General features: G+C 46.3%; 1 protein-coding gene across 5 annotated transcripts in view; it reads right to left on the bottom strand.

Moving 5' to 3' along the window:
- Positions 1 to 20949, bottom strand: part of NHEJ1 (non-homologous end joining factor 1) — a 77313-nt gene extending 56364 nt beyond the window's left edge. For 3 of the 5 annotated variants that reach the window (XM_073878490.1, XM_025891411.2, XM_073878507.1), the window contains exons 1-5: positions 20839 to 20949; positions 18294 to 18470; positions 17452 to 17664; positions 10855 to 10993; positions 10230 to 10288 (exon numbers count right to left, since the gene is read on the bottom strand). In XM_073878490.1, coding sequence (XP_073734591.1) covers positions 10230 to 10288; positions 10855 to 10993; positions 17452 to 17664; positions 18294 to 18470 — 588 coding nt within the window. In that variant the 5' untranslated portion in view covers positions 20839 to 20949. Of the gene's footprint in view, positions 1 to 10229; positions 10289 to 10854; positions 10994 to 17451; positions 17665 to 18293; positions 18471 to 20149; positions 20558 to 20607; positions 20650 to 20838 lie in introns of those variants that run through there. The other 2 variants (XM_073878501.1, XM_073878496.1) reach the window with 2 other exon arrangements.
- Between the last annotated feature and the right edge of the window lie 105 nt (positions 20950 to 21054).

Here is a 21054-nt window from a genome sequence, read left to right as displayed (position 1 = left end):
ATCCGCAAATCTCAGAGGAAGGACTAATTCTCCCACTGTGTTCAACTCTGCAGCTCCTTGCTTTCACACGGTCGTCCCCCCTTCACCAGCTTAAGTCTGTCCCTTACCAGTGGCTTCTTCTTTGCTTTCAAACACACGTGCGTCTTTCCATCTTTAGAAGAGGTTTTGCTTAAGCCACTGCTAGCTTAGCAGCTCGCTCTCACTTCCTTTTCATTTTGAAACTTCTCTGGTCGAGAGTTCTATACTCATGGTCTTCATTGCCTTATCAATTGATCCTCCTCCAGCTGCCTGCAATCTGCGGATACTGCCCAAGATCACAAATTGCTATGGTCTTTCTTTGGGCCGGCAGGCACCCGATCTCTTTGGTCTCTCTCCCACATGTGGTGCTGTGGATCACCCTCCAGGGTGACAGGAAGAGCACAGGATTTGAGTAAAGACAAATATGAGCAAATAGGGTGAGCTGACCTGAAACAAACTACTTAGCCTTTGAGCCTCTGCTTCTTTATCTTTAAAATGAGAATAATATCAGCAACCTCATAGGTTTGCTGTTAGGATTTAAAAGTTATGTTAGATAAAGCACCTGGCTACTGTGTCTGACACATGCACAGATGCACTTGACAACTGTCTGTTCCCTTTTCCTGGCTAATTTCTACTCTGTTCAGATTCTTCTATCTGCTCGCACTTCCTTCACTGGCTCCTACTACTCCTTCCAATGATGATTGTTCCCCAAATCTCAACCACCGGACTTTTGTTCTTTTTTCTGTGCTCTTCTCAGAAAAAAAAAAAAAAAATGCATCCATTCTCATGACTTCAAATATCTCTCCTCTGCAGCAGAGTCCCAGATCTCTCTATTTCTACAGATTTTCTCAACCAAAGCTTCAACACTCCTTTGTCAATGTTTCCCTGAGCATTCCCACTTGTAGGTCCTACAGTCAATTTAAATCCAACATGTATGGGAAAAAGACTTTCATCTTATATTTTTAAACGAACTCTGATTATATAGAAGCCATCATTTTTTTTTATAGACTGAAGCACTGTTTAATGGTCATAATGTAATGAATGGACTTTTATGAAACCCTTCCTTTACCGGGGGAAGAGGAGAGAGACTCAGCTCTGTGAATCACTGCAAAATGCTTCAGAGGTACGAGAAGCTTATAGTTTAGGCCTAAGGAGGCTAGATGTTTGCCAGAAATAAGATCTCAATCATCACTGCCTTACAACTCAATTCTGAACTAAGTGGATTTCTCAGACTGGAAATGAGAATGAAACCAAATGAGAGAGTAATAGTGGATTCAGTGGAGCTAAGAAAACAAATAAAAAAACAGTTTTCAGGGGCGCCTGGGTGGCTCAGTCGTTAAGCGTCTGCCTTCAGCTCAGGTCATGATCCCAGGGTCCTGGGATCGAGCCCCACATCGGGCTCCCTGCTCCGCGGGAAGCCTGCTTTTCCCTCTCCCACTCCCCCTGCTTGTGTTCCCTCTCTCACTGTCTCTCTCTCTCTCTGTCAAATAAGTAAATAAAATCTTTAAAAAAAAAACAAAACAGTTTTCATTTTAGGAGTTGGTAACTTCCTTTCAATGAAGTAAGCTACACAAGCCCCCCAGAACAGTGTCTGGTAAGCTGTGCTAGCCTATCTGGATCTAGATACAGGGGCATGCGCGATCCAGTTTTCCACAGACCCCTACAAATCTCTGTTGTCTTATATCCAGCCTGATACACATATTTACGTTGTACGCCTGTCCCCTGTAGGCACCTGAGTTAGTAACACTTGATTTTGAGGCTTTTAGAATACGAGAATTTGGAAACTGATAAAGTGTTTCACTATCAGGACTCCCAGAATCAGAAATCTGTCTCTTGGATATGAGTAATTTTATCCCATTTGTATCCTTCTGTTTGCTCAGATTTTTGATAAATTTTCTTTTGAAAGTATAAGCCCCTATAATGCTTTGTAAAAGGAAAATAAGGAAAGAGGCCTTTTAATATATTCTGGGGCCAAAAAGAAAAGAGGTGGTGGCCACTGGTAGCAGGACTCAACGGTGCCTACAGGAACCACATTGAGAAGAGCCCAAAGAGGAGGCAAAATTCCCCAGAAATGTAGCTAAGAAATATATGCAGCCATCCCTTCCTCCCTGGAGATTTTCATTCCAGAGCTCAAATACTAGTGGATTTGTGTTTTAAATAAGGAAAACCATTCCTTTGTAGGCCCAAGATTAGATTTAATTGAGCCCCACCCATGATTTCCCTAGTCTGGCAATAGTACCACTGTTCTTCAGCTCACATAGGCATACCACTGACAGCCTAATCTTCCCAAAGATCGCTTTCATATGTCAGTTCTCCAGCCAAAACGTCCCACGGCTTCCCACTATCTATAACTGTAATTAATAACTGCGAGAAGGAATTAATAACTCCTTCCTAGGGGATGAGCCTGTTTGAGAATCACAGCATGTCACGAAAGATGTTCATAACTGGACTGAAAATGGCAAATAAATGGATTCCCAGCAGGAAAAAAAGCTGAAATACATTTACCTTCAGAATCAAGTACCAATCCTCCAGCCCAGCATTTAAGGCCCCCCAACAACCCAGTCTCGAGTTCTTATCTTGGTAACCTTATTTTCTGCTAATCCTCACCCACTCGTTATGACTTTATATCCTTCGCCCATGTGCTTCCCAGCTAAAATGCCTTCCACCCAGTTCCCTAGCAAAACCCCAAACAACACGAAAGTCCAGATCAAGTACTGCCTTTTGCGGGAAGCTTTTTCCGATCACAGCACGACTGTGGCCCCTATTATCATTCATTAAGCATAGTGAGCTCTCTGATGATCACATCATCCCCTGTATGCACACGCACGACACTGAATCCCGGAAGAATGAATTCACTGCAAGTTCCTCTAGACCAGAGAACAGACACACGCGATGGGAGGACAGTCTCATGCCCCTAGACTTATCCTGCTTTACAATGCCCATGAAGGATACTGAAAAAACATACGCCGAGTCCTGTGTCTTCCTCTACATACTGACTAGCAGGCATATGGTAGCTGAGCAGCCCTTCTAACTGTGGAGGAAGAGCCCAGGGAGAGGAAAGACTGAGGAAAGAGGAAACTTATTGACTCGCTTTTGGCTGTATGACTAACGTTCTTTCCAGGATTTTGGTAGGCTCTTCTTCTTTTGGTTTTTGGGATATTTCATTTCTTAACTGGGTCTAAAAGAGAGGCTCTGGGGGCTCTTGGTAATAAAAGTTTCAAGGCTTATAGTTTATCCCGAAGTTGGGACTATCTCCCAGTAAACAGGCAGGTAGGAGAATGATAATCCGACAGCAATCCTCTCCTTAGGCTACTCGTCTATTTGCAGGAGGGCTATCTGGGTCTCAGGCTACCAACAGGTGATAAATTCATAGCCTGTTCGTAAGACAGGGAAGATAAAGAGGAGTGGGAAGATGCCTTCAGCCCTCAACAAATATTTACCGAGTGCCTACTGTGTGTAGAGGCACTGTTCCATTCACTGTGGATAAACCAGTGCACAAAACATCCACCCTAGTCCTTGCTCAGCTCCACATTCTAATAGGGGGAAGATACCATGAACAATGAGCTTAAGGAAATAAGGAAATTTTATTGGATGTTGGAAGATGAGTGCTACGGAAAAAATGAAAAGTAGAGCCATGTGCAGAGGGGCAAGGATGTGGCTTACAATTTTAAATAGGATACTCACCGTAAACCCCATTGTGAAGGTGACATTTGAACAAAACCATGTACTGTATTTTTCACACAGCTCCCCTTAAGAGATGGAGCTTAGTTACCCTCCCCTCGAGTGTGGCCTGGACTTAGTGCTTCACTTCTAATGAAGAGATTACAGCAAGAGAGTGAGGCACTGTCACTCCTGAGATTAGGTTATAAAAAGGCTGCAGCTTCCGTTTCGGTCTTGGGCCGTCTCTGGGATCACTTGCTCTGCAGGAAGCCAGGACCATGTCACGTAAGCAGCCATACGACAGGGCAATGGCACTTCCTGCCAACAGCCATATGAGAGAGCTTGGAAGTGATTCCTCCAGCCCCTCCCAGCCAACATCTTGACTACAGCTTCACGAGAGACCCTGAACCAGAATCACCCCACTAAGCTGCTTCCAAATTCCTGGTCCTCCACAACTGTTTGTTGTTTTAAACCACAACATTTTGGAGTAATGGGTTATAAAGCAATAGAGAACTAATCCAGACATAAAGGAAGTCAGGAAGTTGGCCACACAAGTACCTGAAGAAAGAACATTCCAGGCAGAGGAAACAGGCAGCAGAAAGGACTAAAGGCAGGTGGTGCTTAGACAGCTAGAAAACCAGCAAGTGGCCAGTGTGGGTGCAGTGGAGTAAAGGAAGAAGAAAGTGGCAGATAAGGGCAGAAAGGTAATGAGGTCCAGATCACGTAGGGCTTTGTAGGCCACCGTAAGGCCTTTGGGTTTTACCCGAGAAGCATAATGTGAAGCTAATGATGGACTTTGAGCAGGGAGTATCATGATGTGATCTGTGTTTTAGTAAGATTGCTCTATCGGGAATGGGCCAGACAGGAGCATAGGTAGCAGCAGGGACACCAGTAAAGAGGCTATTGCAATGACACAAGAAAGAGACAACTGTGGCTCAGACCAGACTGGAAGCAGCAGAGGTGAAATTATGGGTGTACACTGAAGGCAGAGCCGACAGGATTTCCTGATGGACTAGATGTGGGATGTGAGGAAAAGACAGAAGTCAAGGATAACTCCAAGGTTTGTGGCCCTAGCAAGTGAAAGGGTGATATTTCCATCAGCTAAAATGGGAGGAGGTTGTTCGAAAAGCAAATCTGGGGGGTAAGTTAGGAGTTCAGTTTTGGACATGCTGAGTTTGAGATTCTGTTGGACTTCCATGTGGAAATGTTGAGCAGGCAGTCCAGAGTTTGGGGGCAAGGTCTAAGAATAGAGATTAAATTCAGGATTCGTCAACAAGGAGGCAGTTAAAGCCATGGGACTCCATGAGATCACTAAGGTGAAAAAAGATAAGATCACCAAGGACTGAATCCTGGGACACTCCAACATTAAGAGGTAAGGGAGGGGGCACCTGGCTGGCTCAGTCGGAGGAGCATGTGATTCTTGATCTTGGGGTGTTGGGGTTGTGCGTTCAGCCCTGCACTGGGTATAGAGATTACTTAAATTTAAAAAAAAAAAAAAAAAAGGTAAGGGAGAAGAAGAACCAGCAAGAGATTCTGAGAAGGAACAAACAATGAAGTAGGAAGAAAAGCAGGACAGTATCGTAGTATGAAGCCATGTTAAGAAAACACTGAGAAGAAGGAATTAACAGGCTTTATAAAGGAAAAACTTAAAGGAGAAAAGGTCAGCCAACTCAATTTTCTCCCTCCCTATCCTTCCTTTTCATTTCCATACCCTCCCTTATGCCAACTGCTACGGCAGAGGTCTGTCCTGGGGGCTGTGGGAATAGCAGGAGAGTGTACCTGTGCCTGCAAGAAGACTGAGGAAACGAAAAACGCTCACGGAAAACTCACAAAAGGGATGATGTCTGTGCACTCGGGAAAGCTGAGTAGGAGACTGTCATGAGCACAAGAAGGAAGAGAATACCAGGCAAACTTGTCAAGGGACGTGTGGGCATCAAGACTTCAGTGTGGGAGGGTGGCAGAGGATCAGGCGGCAGAGGGTAAGAGGACCAAAGCATGAACGCCCTTGTGTGCCATGCCAGGAGTTGGGACCACTAAACGACTTCAAGCAATCGGGTTTCTGTTTCTGTTTCAAAGAGATCACTCTGCTGTAACGCAAATTCAACTGGCGGGGAATAAGGACTGACTGGGTGACAAGTTAGGAGGCTGCTGGAAGGTCAGACCAGAAAACGTGGGGGGGTGGGGGCGGCAGAATAGAGAAGAGCAGATTCAAAAGACAGTTGACAAGTTAGGCTCTGAAAGTAAGGCCCAAGAGAAAAGTGGGTAACTCCCAAGTTTCTAGCTTCGAAAGCGGAATGGATACGCGTATGCTTCCCCAAGATAAGGCACATGGAAGAGAATCAGATTTGGGGGGAGTACGTGGTTTATTTTGGACATGAGTAGGATGCTGCAATGTGCGACATCCAAGTAGAGATGTCAAATATGCAGAAAGAAATGTGGGCTGCATAACGGAGACACAAAATTAGCCCTTGGTGGTATACTGGTGACAGGTCCAACGGGGGTCTGGAGGAGATGACCCGGAGAGAGAAGGGCAAGGGGAATAAGGACACAGTCTCGAGTAACACTAACATTTAGGGTGCAGGTAAAGAACGGGACGCCAGCCGAGGAAACCGAGCAGAAGCTGTCTGCGACGGAACTCAACCGGACGGCAATCTCCAGGTTTAAAGGACTCCTCCTCCTCCCCGGGCCGCTCTGATGTAACCTCTAGCTTTCTAAGAGCAGCAGGGAAGAGCTTCATAACTTCAAGTCTCCGCTCTAGCATCAGGTTGCAACTGGACAGGGAATGAAGACAGTAACTAAAACTAGACAGGGCACAAAGGCCGTGGCTACATTTAGGATGCTGAATCAAATCAGTGTCAACTATAGTTCTATAACTGTAACTATATGATAGAAACTGGTGACGGTATTACACTGAACAGATTAAATCGACAAGGCCTGCAGCATGCAGCAATGGGAATGATTGCTGTGCTGAATACCCTCCTCTGAAGACAGGGAAGGAGACAATCTCGCTGTTAAGCCCCCCCCCCCCCCCCCCCCCCCGCTAAAGGAAGCCAACTTCACGCAACTGCTCAGGTTTTGGTGTCAAGGGCTGATTCCTGGCCAGGGGTTGCCAGCTGCAGAGGGCGGGGCTCTATTTTGGGCTGCTTGCTGTCCCTGAGCCTGGCCGCGTCTGGTTTGAGCAGCATGCAGCCCCAGTGACTCACACACCCATGCAAACCGCCTGTGGCTCAGTGGCATGGCCTCGGAATGCCAGCCTCAGGCCAGCTCCCTCCTCACCCCATTACACTGGGATAAATAAATAAAGAGCCTGCCAGCAGCCACACAGCCTGATGGCAACCAGATGGAGAGGGGGAAGGCATGGACACGGCCAGGGTAAGGAACTCCCTCCAGTGGACCAGAGTGAGAGAGGGCCATGCCAGCCCCATCCTCCTAAACTTCTCTCACACAGTTCCTGGGCAATGCAGTAATAGTCCCTGATTCCTTGACTCATCTCCCACTCCGAACAGTGCCTCCCAGCCCCCAGTCCTAGGAGATGCTCTCTATGGGGAATCTTCCCTCTATGAAGATCATGCCAGAAGCCACTCCACCCAGCCGACTCGAAGAACACTTCCAGGTTGCCCCCTCCAGTCAGGCCACCATCGACTGGCCCCCTTGGGCTCCCTGGAAATGCGAAATCCAAGGCTCTAAGGAGGGGAGGGATGAAAAAACAAAAGAAGTAAATATGAAGACGTAACCCCTGTTCAACCCTTAAATATTTTTCCTGGCCTTAGTATCCTAGAAACCTCCCTGTCCTACTGCCTTCCGTGCCCTATCTCTGTGGCCTCTCGCCTAGAACCAGGAAAAACAGACCCCAGCACTGACCGCATGGCCCCTCTGACATCAGCCCTGGCCCCCCTGCACCTTCATCCTGGGCTCTCTGTCCCTGGTTTGTTTATCTTCCTATGTTGCTTATTTTGATGGCACATCCTTTCAGCTGTCTTGGGTGACCCCATGACCCTTCTGTGTCCTGTTTGTAGGACCCCAGACGAGCAGAGTAACTGAAAAGGTGCAGTGGCCAAGAAATTCTGTAGTCCCACAAGGAAGCAGGTTCTAGCAGCTATGCAGGACAGTCTGTGATGCCAGAGGACGGTGCAGTGATCCCGGAGATCGCAAGAATTCCACACTATCCTAGCCCTTAACCCTCCTCTAATTGGTGTGTATAACCCGTTAGAGCGGCAGAACAAAACAGGGATGATCCCAGACAAGAAATGGAAGAGGGCCCTAAATGTCTGGCTACAGCAACATGACCTTAGGCAAGTCACTGACCCTGCCTGAGGCCCAATGTCTTAGTCTATGAAACGGAAAACTATAGCTACCTGTCTCTCAGGTCCTTTGCAGATACATAAAATTCTGTAAGTCTCTGTGGTTTCGGTGTGATCCGCCCAGGACTTTGAAGACCAGTATTCCTGACGTAATTGGTTCCAAAACACCAGTACGCCTCCTGGGTTGGCACCAGGATTCTATATGCCACTATGTCATTCGACTCTGCGGGGTTGCCCCCTGCCCCAGAAGCATGGAAGAGACGAGCCTCCAATTTTACAAATGAGAAAACAGAGGCTCTGGGAACACTGACTCATCCAAAGCTGGAAAATAAACCAGAAGAATAACCAAAGACCCCAAATACAGGCATCACAAGCAGGACTGTATCCACAGGTCACGCTGCTCCAACTTTCATGAAACTTCCCCCAGCACAGGTTTATCAACATCTTCGTCGACAAACTTATAGAGAACCTACTACTCCTAGGCACTCTGTTCAGTGCTGGGGACACAGAGATGCATTTGACACAGTCCTTGTCCTCAAATCATTCATAGATCAATGGAGGAGAAAGGCATAGTCTCGCAGACCTAGAAACAGCAATATCTATCACAAAGTTATAAGTGGTAAAACGGAGGTAGGAACCAAGGCACTATAGCAGCAGGGAAGAAGGATTATCTTTACAAGGAGAGTCTGGAAAGGCCTCCCAAAGAAGCCAAAGCTGACACTTAAAAGATTAATAGAAGTTTACGAGGTAGATAAGGCCAGGGCATTGGGCATTATAGATAAAGTGAACAGTGTGGCAGGACATAAAGGCTAGAGGAAGGCATTGTGGCAATTCAAAGTCATTTTCTGTGACTTGGAGCATAAAGTTCATAATGAAAAATGTCAAGAAACCAAGCTAGAGAGGTCTGTGGGCACCAGATCAGGAAGGGACCTCTCTGCTGGGCTAAGAGTAAGTCTTGCATTGTTTCACTAAGGGGCTGAGACAGGGAATCAGCATGTCATCCCCAGCCTATGTTAACCTCCTTAACACCTACACTTACAGACAGAGGAAGCTAACTGACAGAAAAATGGCCGAGGAAATCTCTCTGTGGCAAGTCTAGGTTTAATGGTCTCTCTTTCCCCATAAAGACTTGAAATCTATTCTACTGCAAGACGTAACAGTGCACCCTTTCCTTCTTCTCCAGAGTTAGATTGCTTCAGTAGATGGACTGGGCACGCAACTTGCATTTTTTGTTCTTTGTGTTAAGACCCCAAGCATGATGGCGTCTTTGTTCAGCCAATGCACAGAGGCAGAACAGAAGGTTCCAAGTCAAGAACACCTGTTTTCTGCTGAGCCCTGGGAAAAATATTAATTTCATGTTCAAAAGAAATATGAGTCACAGTCCCTGTCCACAAGGGTTTACAAAGTAGCCTAGATGACAAGACAGAAATATGAACAATCTATACAGAACGTGATATTATAATAGCATTATTTGCTTACATAGTAAAGTACCAACTTGGGTCACATGTATAATTAGAAAAAAGGGCAATAATACTAAGGTACTAACTGTACAACCAACAAGTCCTAAAAGAGAGAAGAAGAAGATCAATATTGACTGGTATTATCAAAGGTCACTATTATTAATACTCCCCCTGTTTGGCATTTAATAGATGTTTCTTTTGGCCAAGTTCAATCCTTAGAAGGGAAACCTAGGCAGGAGCTTCTGACAGGCCACAATTATCTACTCCCCATTCATTCCTTTGCCAGGCCCCTTGTATAAACACTGTGATTTTCCACAGCCTACTGTGCCCACAAGACAGTTCCCAAATGGTAACCCTGTGCTTTTCACCTTCCTCTGCTGCGGGATGTTGGAGGGGCCCAGACAAGCAATAATGACCAGCCCCCCTGCTCCACAATCCAGACCTGTGATCAGATCTCAACGAGCAAAAATTGATCAACTGGTCAACCAAACTTTCCAAGGTCGGGGAATTCTAAATGAAATTCCTAGGTACGTGAACAGAGATGTTTTTACAAATGTTGACCAGCCCACTTTCGCCTTTTATATTCTTGCCCCCTATTTCACCCCATCTCCTCCATGGGCATCTCAAGTTTTATCAGATTTTCTATAGGCAACTTTTTCAGAGAAAGGACTTTCCAACCACGCAAGCTGGCTAACACCCAAAACGCAAGTCACTACTCAGGCACCTGGAAAGAGAAAATAAAGCAAAGCTGCACAAGGAGAAAGGAAATCTTTATCGTGATATACTCTACCTCTACCATAAATTGTTCCAAGAAGGTATTTTCTTCAAATGGCTCTGTCTTCAACCGATCTGTAATAAGAAGGGATACAGAAAAGAAATATTAGTCTTAGGATGAGTTTCCTGCCTGTGAGAAGGAAAAGAAACAGAGCCCGAGATTTCTTGGGAGGGAGCATACACAGGCAACACCCAGAGTCCAGTGGGAGAAGGGATGAGAGTGTGTGACAAACAGGAGGAGGAGGAGAGGGTGATCAGCAACACGGGACATGTTCTTCCTGCCACAAAGATGCAGGTAGAACGGGATTTTTATTCTGAAGCAGGAACTATGCTTCGGAAGGTCCCAAGTCCGTGTTGCCCTCCCACAGTTTTATACAGCTGTTGGCCCTTTTCCAAAGTCTTTCCTTGCCACTGCCTCGGGCATGGCTGGACTCGGTTATAGCTTCTATTGGTCACTTGGGTGCCAGCCAGGTCCTCAAGGCAGAGAGAAGTGTCACCCGGCATCAAGTCTCCAGTTATGGTCAGTACCCAGCATCTCCTCGGGGAAGTACACCTCTAATGCAGATGTCTCTCCCCTTTTCTGAGGCCCTTTGACCATCTGTACCACTCCCTACCCAACACCCCAAAGAATGCCCTCTCACCTCGGCTCAGCACAGCCCCACTCTCCTGGTAGTCCTGGATCTCTAGATCTTTCATATGAAGCACGGTTGCTAGCTCCCTCACTTGGCACTGCAAGGCCAGGCTCATGCCCATGAGAGGACGAATCAAATGCTGGGAGACCTTTCATGGAAGAGATATCAATCAGCCAACAGACACAGAGTACTGCCCACTGTATTAGGAACTAGAAAAATACTGAAAAATAAATGTTTTCATAGGGACTTACGGTTTCATGAGCAAGCAACCCATTTGCATGACTCTAATAATACAATAATCAAATAGGTAGGAGAAATAAGTTCAAGGGTTTTCTTTGTAGCATACATTAAAAGGGTGGGGAGAATAGGAGAGAACACATGGATAGGCAGCCTGGAGTGGTGATTTAAAGAGAAGAATGTGACAGAACTGATAAGAGAAAAGTGTTGCTTCAACTCTCCGCAGAGACTGAGAGACAAAAGCAGAAGATCCAAGTAGCCTTCAGGAAAGTAGGCGTGGCTAAAACAGAGTGTGCTAGCTGGAGCATACTAGAAGACAAAAATCAACAGAGAGTAGAGAGCCTGGGAATCAGTCTCAAATTAGACCCAGACACTGATCAAGAACCATTTCAGGGCTGATGATAGCCCAGAATGAGCCCAGAGTTTCAGTCGGCTCCCAGGAAGACAGCAAAGTTTGAGGTCACTGTGACAGAAGCCAGCCAGTCACCGAGAGGCCAGCCTAGGAAGGAATAAACCACACCAGCACACCTTGCTCTTAATAAGGTAAGGACACAAGCATTGCCACGCTGCTGAGCAGCTAGGATGGTGTCCTCATATAATTACATATAGCTGTGGAGAATAAGCACTTAATTCACCCACACAAGGTGTCCAGTAGCCGAAGAAAGCAAAAAGCCTTAGCCAAAGAAAATAACTAGAATCAATAACCTCTTTGTGACTAGTGGATGCTATCGGGGTTCCTTTCCCTTGCCCCAAGGAGATGAGCTCAAGGAGACACTAAGAAGAAATGCCCTAGATCAGAGGTGAGCAACATTTTCTGCATAGGGCCAAGGAGTCAATATTTTCAGCTCTGTGGTCCCTACAGGCCCTGTCAAAAAACTCAACTCTGCTGCTATAGCATGAAAGCGCCCATAGACAACATATAATAAACGAGCGTGGTGGGTTTCTAATAGAACTTCAGAAAAATTGGCAGCAAGCCAGAATTGGCCCATTGGCCATAGGCTACCCAGCCCCATGCTTCTCTAAGGACAGATCAGAAGAGAAGAGATTGCGGGACGGGGGGTGGGGGTGGTAAGGGTTAGAGCACGCAGCTTCTGTACCACCACCAGGACCCGACATATGCAGGGCTACTGACGCAGAGTAGGAGGCTGAAAATCAAACATAGCTGTAAATACCCATCACTTCTTTCCATCACGAAGCACATCCCAAGCTGGTCCTGGTACCCAATTCAGGTCCTTAGGATAAACTTAAGCCTCCAGGAAGTACTGCTCAAAATGCGGCCAAAGTTCTGCTTTGGGAAAATTCATCTGCTCCAGACCCAACCCTCTTTCCTAGGAATTGTTTGGTTAGGTTTGGTCCTGTTCGAGGGAGATCAGGAGGAAAAATAGGGAAATCCTCGGATGAAAGCAAGTCAGTGTTTGGAGGGGTGAGCTGAAAGTAATCGCAGTTGGTAACCAAGCAGCATCACCATCCCTCTGGTGACAGCCCTCAAATACAGAAATTCCTAAAGGTGACAACCAGCCTCTCTCTGGGAATCCACCTTACCAGCGATCTCTTTGAGTGGTGGTAAATCTAACCACATGGAACATATTGAGAAAGTTTTTAATCAATGCCATGTCTAATTAAATAAGGTAATGCCACGCCAGGCACCGGAAGTTATCTATCAGACTCCAATGTCTATATATAGCAAAAACAAAACAAAACAAAAACTATCTGTAAATATTTCAACTTCTCAAATAATTTCCTAGAATTGGGTTACACTACTTTGAATCATTGGGGTATAACTCATTTCAAAGTTAGATGCACACTAACACACTAACTTAGATCAGTTAATTAGGACAAGGCATGTGGCTGACGTAATGGGTTTCAAAGCAAATCCACAAACACTACAAGGAAAAAGCTTGAAGCACTTCAGGAGGTCAGGAAGACCCCTACCCCTCCATTTAAAGACAATGATATATGAAGAGCTGCAGTTTCACAAGTCAATTCAACAAATACCTACTGTGTACCTGACACATACTGTGACCCTGTGAGTCTTCTGCCCCCAAAGAGCTCACAACAGTTAAGGAGGTCAGGAAGTGTGATGGATATAGAGGCAGGAGTTTCCAATCTTTTCCAGAGGAAATCTATTTATAACATCCCTCAATGTCTGCAGATTTCCCATTGAAATGTTGACAAGTCAGAGGAAGAAGAGTTGAATGGCAGTTACCAATCCCGAGATGAATTTTATCAGGTTTGGATATAGTGACAAGGGCAACCAGACTGGGAATTAGATCTAGATTCTAGCCCTGGCTATGAGAGCACCCAGATGTCAAAATGGCTTAATCCCAAGCGCTCTTGTGGTCCTTATCTTTTTCAAGGAAAAATCAGGGAGTCGGAGTATTTGCTCTCAAAGGTTCACAATAATGCTGAAGTTAAGTAATACTATGTGTGGTCTTGTCTTTAATTCCCAGGATTCCACAGTAAGGTTGGGACTGGTGCCTCCACTTTACAGATGATGACACCAAGCCTCATAAAAATTCAATGGCTTATCCCAGGTAATACAAATAGTCAAAGTTGTAGAGCTAAGTTACAAATCAGTCCTGCCAGCTCCAAAGCCTGTGGGCTCTTCCTGCCACAAAAAAACCTTTGGCCGTGACTCCTAGAAATTATAAAATGGCCAAATTTGAAAGTCAAAATATGGAATATCAAGAATTACATTAGGAAAAGAAAGGTAACAGCAATAACACCAAAGAATTACATCAGATCCTGGGAAGAACAGCGAGGAGGACGAAGGGACAAAGGAAGCCGGCTGGAAGTGGAAATGGGCTAGAGAGCAGAGACCCGAGGCTTTAGCTATCCCATGCTGTCCCGCACAGCCTTGAGAACTTAGCGTGAACCCACCACATGCTGAACCCTCCTACTCTCCTGCATGACTGGTAGGAGTTTAGATGTGCAATCTCTCTGGAAGACAATCTGGCATCATGTGAATAAGGTTAAACATACAAATAGTCCTTTTTAAAAAAAAAAAAAAAAGGTTTATTTATTTATTTATTTCAGCAATCTCTACACCCAGTGTGGGGCTCAAACTCACGACCCCGAGATCAAGAGTCGCATGTTCTTCCGACTGGGCCAGCCAGGCGCCCCCAAATATTCCTTGATTCAGCTATTCCATTGCTAGGAATTTACTCATACATTTATACTTAGGAAAAATAAATGCAAGGACAGTCACTACATGTACTAACAAAAGAATGGAAACAACTTAGGTGTTTACTGGTAGTTTGCCAATTAAATACATGTTGATATATGCATCAAATAAGGCTCTAAGTTGCCAGTAATTAATATTAAGGCAGACCTTCTAAATATATTGCTATGAATGGTTTCTAAGTTCTGTAATTAAGCGAAAAGAGCAAGCTACTGAACAGTGTGGATAGCATGCTGCCATTTGTGAAAAGGCATACATATGCCCAGATAGGTATTTGACTGTGTAAATATATACATACTCACATATATACAAACCTACATACAGCTTTCTTTAAGAATGCACAAGAAGATGGTATCAGTTGCTTTAAAGAAGGAAAACGAGGGACTAGAGAGAGGAGTAGAAGGACTTTTTTTTTCTGCTCTAGACCCTGCTTCAATGCTATCTGAAATGTTTGCTCTTTGCATGAATTACTCATTGAAAAAAAAATGAAATAAAAACTATCACAAGAATGAGTAACAAACAAAAATTATGACTGTGTGACCTCACAGACACACACACCAGCCTGAAATAGTATCCGCCTACATCCTTGACAGTGTCCGCTGGCTCTAACTTTTCCCCCTGTAAAGCCTCCTCAGGCTCAGGGGTTTCTCTGGGCTGGCTTTCTTCTTTTTTTAATAATAAGTATTTTATTTTATCTTAAAGCCTAATTGTTCACCAACTGCTCAATGTTCACTTCTCCCCGTGGCCAACCAGGACTCATTCCACTCCAAACACTGATGCTTCTTTTCTTATTGTGGCTGCCCAGTTAGAGGAATTTGCCTAGAATGGCTAGTTTTCCCTTTATATATTATTTTCAATTATAAGCTCATTATACAAGTGAGCTTTATATCTTTATCATCTTGGGGGAAAAAAAAAAACTATTAGAGCCCATCAGCCTCCTAGGAGAACTACCCCATCAGTCTCACTGTCCTGAATTTCTAGGGCTGTATGATGCAAAGTGAGACCAGCTATTGCTAGGACCTCCCTGGGGCGGCCCAAAGGTTTTGGTCCTAGAACAAGCATTATTGAGGGAACAGTGCCCCCTGGTGTTACTTAGAAAAAGTTACAGGGTTTTGAACAAAAGAGGTAGACTAAAGAAGGATGGAAAATTTCACAAAAAAACTCAATTAAACTCAACAGATATCAAAACTATTATCTGCTAAACACTGTTGATGGACCTTAGAAATTCAGAGATGAATGAGAAGTAGTTCTCCAGCTTTATTGGGTTCCAGATCAAAAATCCACCAGAAGGGCACCTCAGTGGGAGGGTTTGTATCTCTGACCCTTGGTTTCAGCTCAGGTCATGATCTCAGGGTCCTGGCATCAAGCCCCGCGTGGTTGGGCTCCGCGCTCAGCGCAGCAGAGAGCTTGAGACTCTCTCTCCCTCTCCCTCTGCCTCTCCCCACCACTCTCACTCTCTAAAAGAAATAAATAAATCTTAAAAAAAAAAAAAATCCACCAGAGAACAGTTTCTCAAAAAACACTTTTCCCATCCACCCTGTTGATTCCAAAACATCACATCACCTCCGGAAAACTAGAGAAGGGCTATAGGAAATGATGCCCACTTGTCTTCAGGCCCTTCGGCTGATAAACCTACACCTTTAAGGCCTCCCAAAGAAGACCCCGGCCTCTAATGCTACTGACTGAAACAAGCTCTGTCTGTATAAAAGGGTGGAACGGACCAGTGGCAGTAATTCCTGCAAACAAGTTCGTACCGTTTATTCTCAAACTAATTTCTTTTTTTTTTTAAGATTTTATTTATTTATTTATTTATTTATTTATCAGAGAGAGCATAAGCAGGGGGTGGGGGGAAAAGCAGAGGTAGAAGCAGGGAGCTGAGCAGGGAGCCTGATGCAGGGCTCGATCCCAGGACCCTGGGATCATGACCTGAGCTGAAGGCAGATGCGTCACCGATTAAGCCACCCAGGCGCCCCTCAAACTAATTTCTAATAAAAGCCCCAGGGGCCTAGAAAGCTACTAAGTGAGCAGAAAACATTATCCTCCTAGTCCCTGAAAATGGGCTCTCGAATCAGACCTAACTGGGAGTAAAATTCTCGCTCATTCATTTATAAGTCGCAGGACTTTGGACAAATTGCCTTCAATTTCAGCTTCCTACTCTGAAAACAGGGAACAATACTACTTATCTTGCAGGACAGTCGTGAGGATTCAGTGACAAGAAATGTTCAGAAAGGTACGTACCTAATGCTGGTACATGCTCTACCCTGTTGCCAGACTGCTCTTGATAAACTACGAATTGGATCATGCTAAACGCCTGCTTAAAGTTTTTTAGTGAATCCCTGTTGCCTTTAGGATAAAATCCAAACTCATTAGAATCCCTCAAAATCTGGTCACTGCCTACCTCATTTCCCACAAATCCCCGCAGTCATGAAATTCCCCCACTCGCCCCACACTTATACATCTCCCCACCTCTCAAAATGCACTCTAGCCTAGAATGACCTCTTGATCTTCTCCCAGTGAGTTCCTACTCATCTACAGAACTCAGCTCAGAAACTATCTCTTCAATGGGGCGCCTGGTAGGCTCAGTTGGTTAAGCATCCAACTCTCGATTTCAGCTCAGGTTATGATCTCAGGGTTGTGAGATCCAGCCCCATGTTGGGTTCCCTGTTGGGTGTGGAGTCTGCTTAAGATTCTCTCTCTCCCTCTGCCCCTCCCACCACCTCTCTCCCCCTCTCTCCCCCTCTCTAAAACAAAAACAAAAACAAAAAACCTCTCTCTTCAAAAAGGTTTTTCAGACCTCCAGTCATCCTGAGCTTACCTCAATCAAAGAATTTATCATACTTTATCCTGTTCCCTGTCTGTCTTCTCACTCGATTATGGACTCCAGGAATAGGCTATATTGCTTTAGATTCTGGACACCCAACAATTAGCCCACAGTAGATGCTTAATAAATATTAAATAATGAAGAAAGACACCCAAGAAAGCAGGTAAACCAAAACTTCGCCTTTGCTCCCTTTGCAAAGAAAGGATGTACCAGCCAAGAATCCGTTCTGCCTTCTGTCCGGTCAAGGAAAGTTTTCCAACTGAAGAAGAGTTGCAAACAGAGTCCACAAAAAAATAAGAGCACCTAAGGATTCATCTCAAAGCAGCTGGCATTCCCCTGCCCCACTCCACATTTGAATCACACTCACCACGGAAGGGCTGGCTAGGGTGCAGTGGAAATTCCAATAAAAGGGGAGACCAGAGAGCTCACTCCGCACGCGCAGGATCAGGGCCTCGGCCACATGATCACAGACAAAGGTAGCTTTGCTGGGGCAAGCTGTGTCCTTCAACAACGGGCGAAGCAGATCATCCAAATGACAGAGGAAAGCCGCAGGGGGGGCAGTCAGGCGCTTGTTCAGCTCCTAAAAAGACAGTGGGAGTTGTACGGAGTAAGGGTGCACAAAGGAAACGGACTCCCCCCTAAATTACAGCAAAGGAGAACTCTGGCTAACATGAAGACAGTGGGCTTGAGAGGAAGGGAAGACAAAAACAGGGAAACAGGAGAGAAGAAAACAAAACGAGAGAGCGACTGGCCTACTTTACAATCCTACCTTGTACTAAATGCAGTGCAAAAACTAACATCAGACAACGATATGGAAAGATCCGGGGGGGCGGGGCGCCTGGGTGGCTCAGATGGTTGAGCATCTGCCTTGGGCTCAGGTCATGATCCCAGGGACCTGGAATGGATTCCCTCGTCCGGCTCCCTGCTCAGCAGGGTCTCCTTCTCCCTCCGCCCCTCCCCCCACTAGTTCTCTCTCTCTCTCTCTCTCTCTCTCTAATAAATAAATAAAATCTTAAAAAAAAAAAAGAGAAAGATCCCAGGGCTTTAGGTAGAAGGGCAGGACATTCATTAGAATTGTCTGAACCTGATTCCACCTCCCCTGGCAACCTACAGGCCAGCAAGCTGGCTGATGTAAATGTACCCTGACCTGCACCAAGAGAGAAATTATGTCCACTACCGCCCTGCAGCAGAACTTCTCTTCACACTTACCTTGGCTCGCTGGCTGACCACACGAGCATCCACCTGTTCATGCCACACCTGCTGAAGATCTGAAACCAGCAAGGCATACCCCTGCTTGGTGATATACACCTTGGCCAAGAGAGAGTTCTCAGCAAGTTGTAGCCAGGCCCATGGCTGCATCAACAGGCCTTGCTCCAGCTTCTCCATCTGCAGAAGAGTCTGGATTTAGGAAAGTGCCCCAAGGTACTGTAGGCCTGGGGACAGGGGCACCACACAAACAGTCCCATAGCAAATAAGTCTTATGAAGGACCCCTCCCTAATAAGACAGAAGGCATGGATTTACATTCCCCCCCCGCCGACACACACACACAACCCCCGCCCATCCCCTGTCTCCCATATAACCAGCTGGGCACCGACCTTACTACCTCCTGGCCACTAAAAATCTATTTAGAATTTTAATTTATTTTTTCAAATTAAGTTCCTAAAGGGCATAAAATATCTCTCTTGTATAGTGTTTAAGTCTTGGCATATTGGTCTCAGTATTTCTGCTTTCTAACAATATAACTGAAACCTAAACCATTCTTGTTGTATCTTTATCACATTCCTAATAAATATGCCAATGTTACCCTTTCCCAGAACTTCTAGAAGAGAAGGAATAGTTCTTGTCTTATAAAACATCGTAAGTCATAAGTGGCATGAGCAGGAAATTCAAATTATTTGATCATTATCTAGAAACAAAACTAGAAGATCTCAGATTTTCATATATAAATATTTATATGAACATAGATATATACATTCCCAAAGACAGGAATTCTTAATCTAGAGTCTATGCAGATGAATCCTCTGGAATTATAGACAAAATCTGTGCATACGTGCAGATAGCCATTCGGGAGGAAGAGGTCCACAGCTGTGTCAAACTCTCAAAGGGATCAATGACACACAAATAAAGAGCTAACAAATTCTATGTCCAGAAGCAAACAAAGAAGCCCCAAATCCCATTTCAGGAACCTAGATGACTAAGACGTCATAAACACAAGGCACAGCATTTCACAGAGATAGAAACAATTAATTAACTTCTGCTTCGCTCTTCCCCTATATATCCCTAACCCAAGGTACAGCCATCAATGACATCATGCCCTGCTATACCTCCTGGAACTCCTGGGAACCAACTTTTCTCGTTCAACAACGAAATTTGTAGTCTTAACCTAGTAGATGTTCAGTAACTAAAGCTACTTTACAGGAAGTTTGATCATTTTTCCTGTGGGGGAGGGAGGGAGTGATACTATTTCCTTCATTATTTCAGTCTATAAATACAAAGTGAGGTGAGGGAAGCACCTTAGAACATAAAGAAGATAATGAAATTCCTTGGATTTCCTTCACATGATTAACATGGTTCTGTTCCTCCAGTCATTTCCATCACGGTCTAAGCCGTCATTCTTCCAACCATAACCTAACTTTTGAAGTGTGGCCTCGTAACAAAATTGTGTAGTCAATAGTTGGATAAAACGTAAATATATATTGCGATTTTTATTTGCAGCAGCCTCAAAACCTTGCGTTTGGGGGATGGGACGTCAGTCGCTTCCCATGAGCTGCTCCCACGGGGAGATCTTGGAATGATTAAGCTAGCCCTCACTCGAGTTCCACATTGCCAAAGGTCACAAATGCAAGGGAACAAGGGAAGTCGCCAGTGTAGGCACTCGGCAGTGCGTCCTGTAAGAGTGCCCTAAATTGGGTTATCTTGGCCCGTCACTTTGGAAAGCCTGGGAGCTCAAAACCCTCAAACTGTATGGCTGTTTTTTGTCCTGTCTGGGGGGCGGGAGAGGGATTTAAAATGTGCTCAGGATCAACGGGCCCCATAGGAAGATCTGAAACATTCAGCACCAGACCTGGTGTTGGCTGCTCCCACCAAAGGCGTCCTGTTGAGTCCAAGGCCTCTGTATCTCATTTTCCCCCCTTCAAGGCCGCCTTTAACCGTCACATTAACTAGATTCACCCGTTTATTATTCTTGAATGAAGCGGGGAAGCGCCGAGGGCCAACAGGAGGTCGCCCGAGAACCCGGGTCTGCACGGAGTCCCGCCCCTCGGCCGAGCTCCTCTCTCGGCGCAGTTCCCCCGTCGTCCTGCAGAGGGCAGCAAGGCCCCAGCGACCGTCCGGGCTGGGCCACGCCCCGTCCCTCTGGTGGGGACCAACCCTCGCTCGCCTAACCACAGCCCCACCCCAGGAGCCCCGCCTGGCGTAGCTTCCACCCGCCCTCACTGCGAGGGCCTCCGCCGTCAGGCTTCGACCGCACCGGCCGCACCGAGACGCAGCTCCGGACCCCTCGGGGTTAGCAAAGCCGACCACCTGCTGCTTTGTAGCACCAAGGAGTCCGCCAAGGAGTAGCCTCACAGGGCCCGCCTCGCCGTCGGAAGGCGGGCTGCGCACGCGCGGCGCACGCGCCCCGCCCACCCCCGGAGGCCTGCCGGAGCTCCGGGGCCGAGCGCCGGTGCCCGCTCGCCCGCAGGGTCCCCGCGACCCCTCGCCGCCCGGCCCCGGCCCGGGTCCCGGCCCCGATTCGAACCCCACGCCACCTACCGTGAGCGGCCGCCAGAGCTCCCGCCCCTCCCCGCAGCGGGCCGGCCCGCGCAAACCGAAAGGCCTAGAGTAGAGGCCTTTCGGGACAGAGGGGCGGAGCCCAGGCCCGACGTGGGCGGGGCATCTGGGCCCTCAGAGCTGTTGGAAGGAGCACTCAGAGCTGGGGGGCCCCCCGCGCCCAGGGGAGCGGGAAGAGGGCTGGGCGATCCCCTGCTA

Source organism: Callorhinus ursinus, unplaced genomic scaffold, assembly GCF_003265705.2.
Source record: "Callorhinus ursinus isolate GAN/ISIS: 27379988/994484 unplaced genomic scaffold, GSC_fseal_2.0 scaffold2, whole genome shotgun sequence".
NCBI lineage: Eukaryota > Metazoa > Chordata > Mammalia > Carnivora > Otariidae > Callorhinus > Callorhinus ursinus.
Note: the sequence above shows the minus strand (reverse complement) of the source record. Positions and strands in the feature narration are given on the sequence as shown.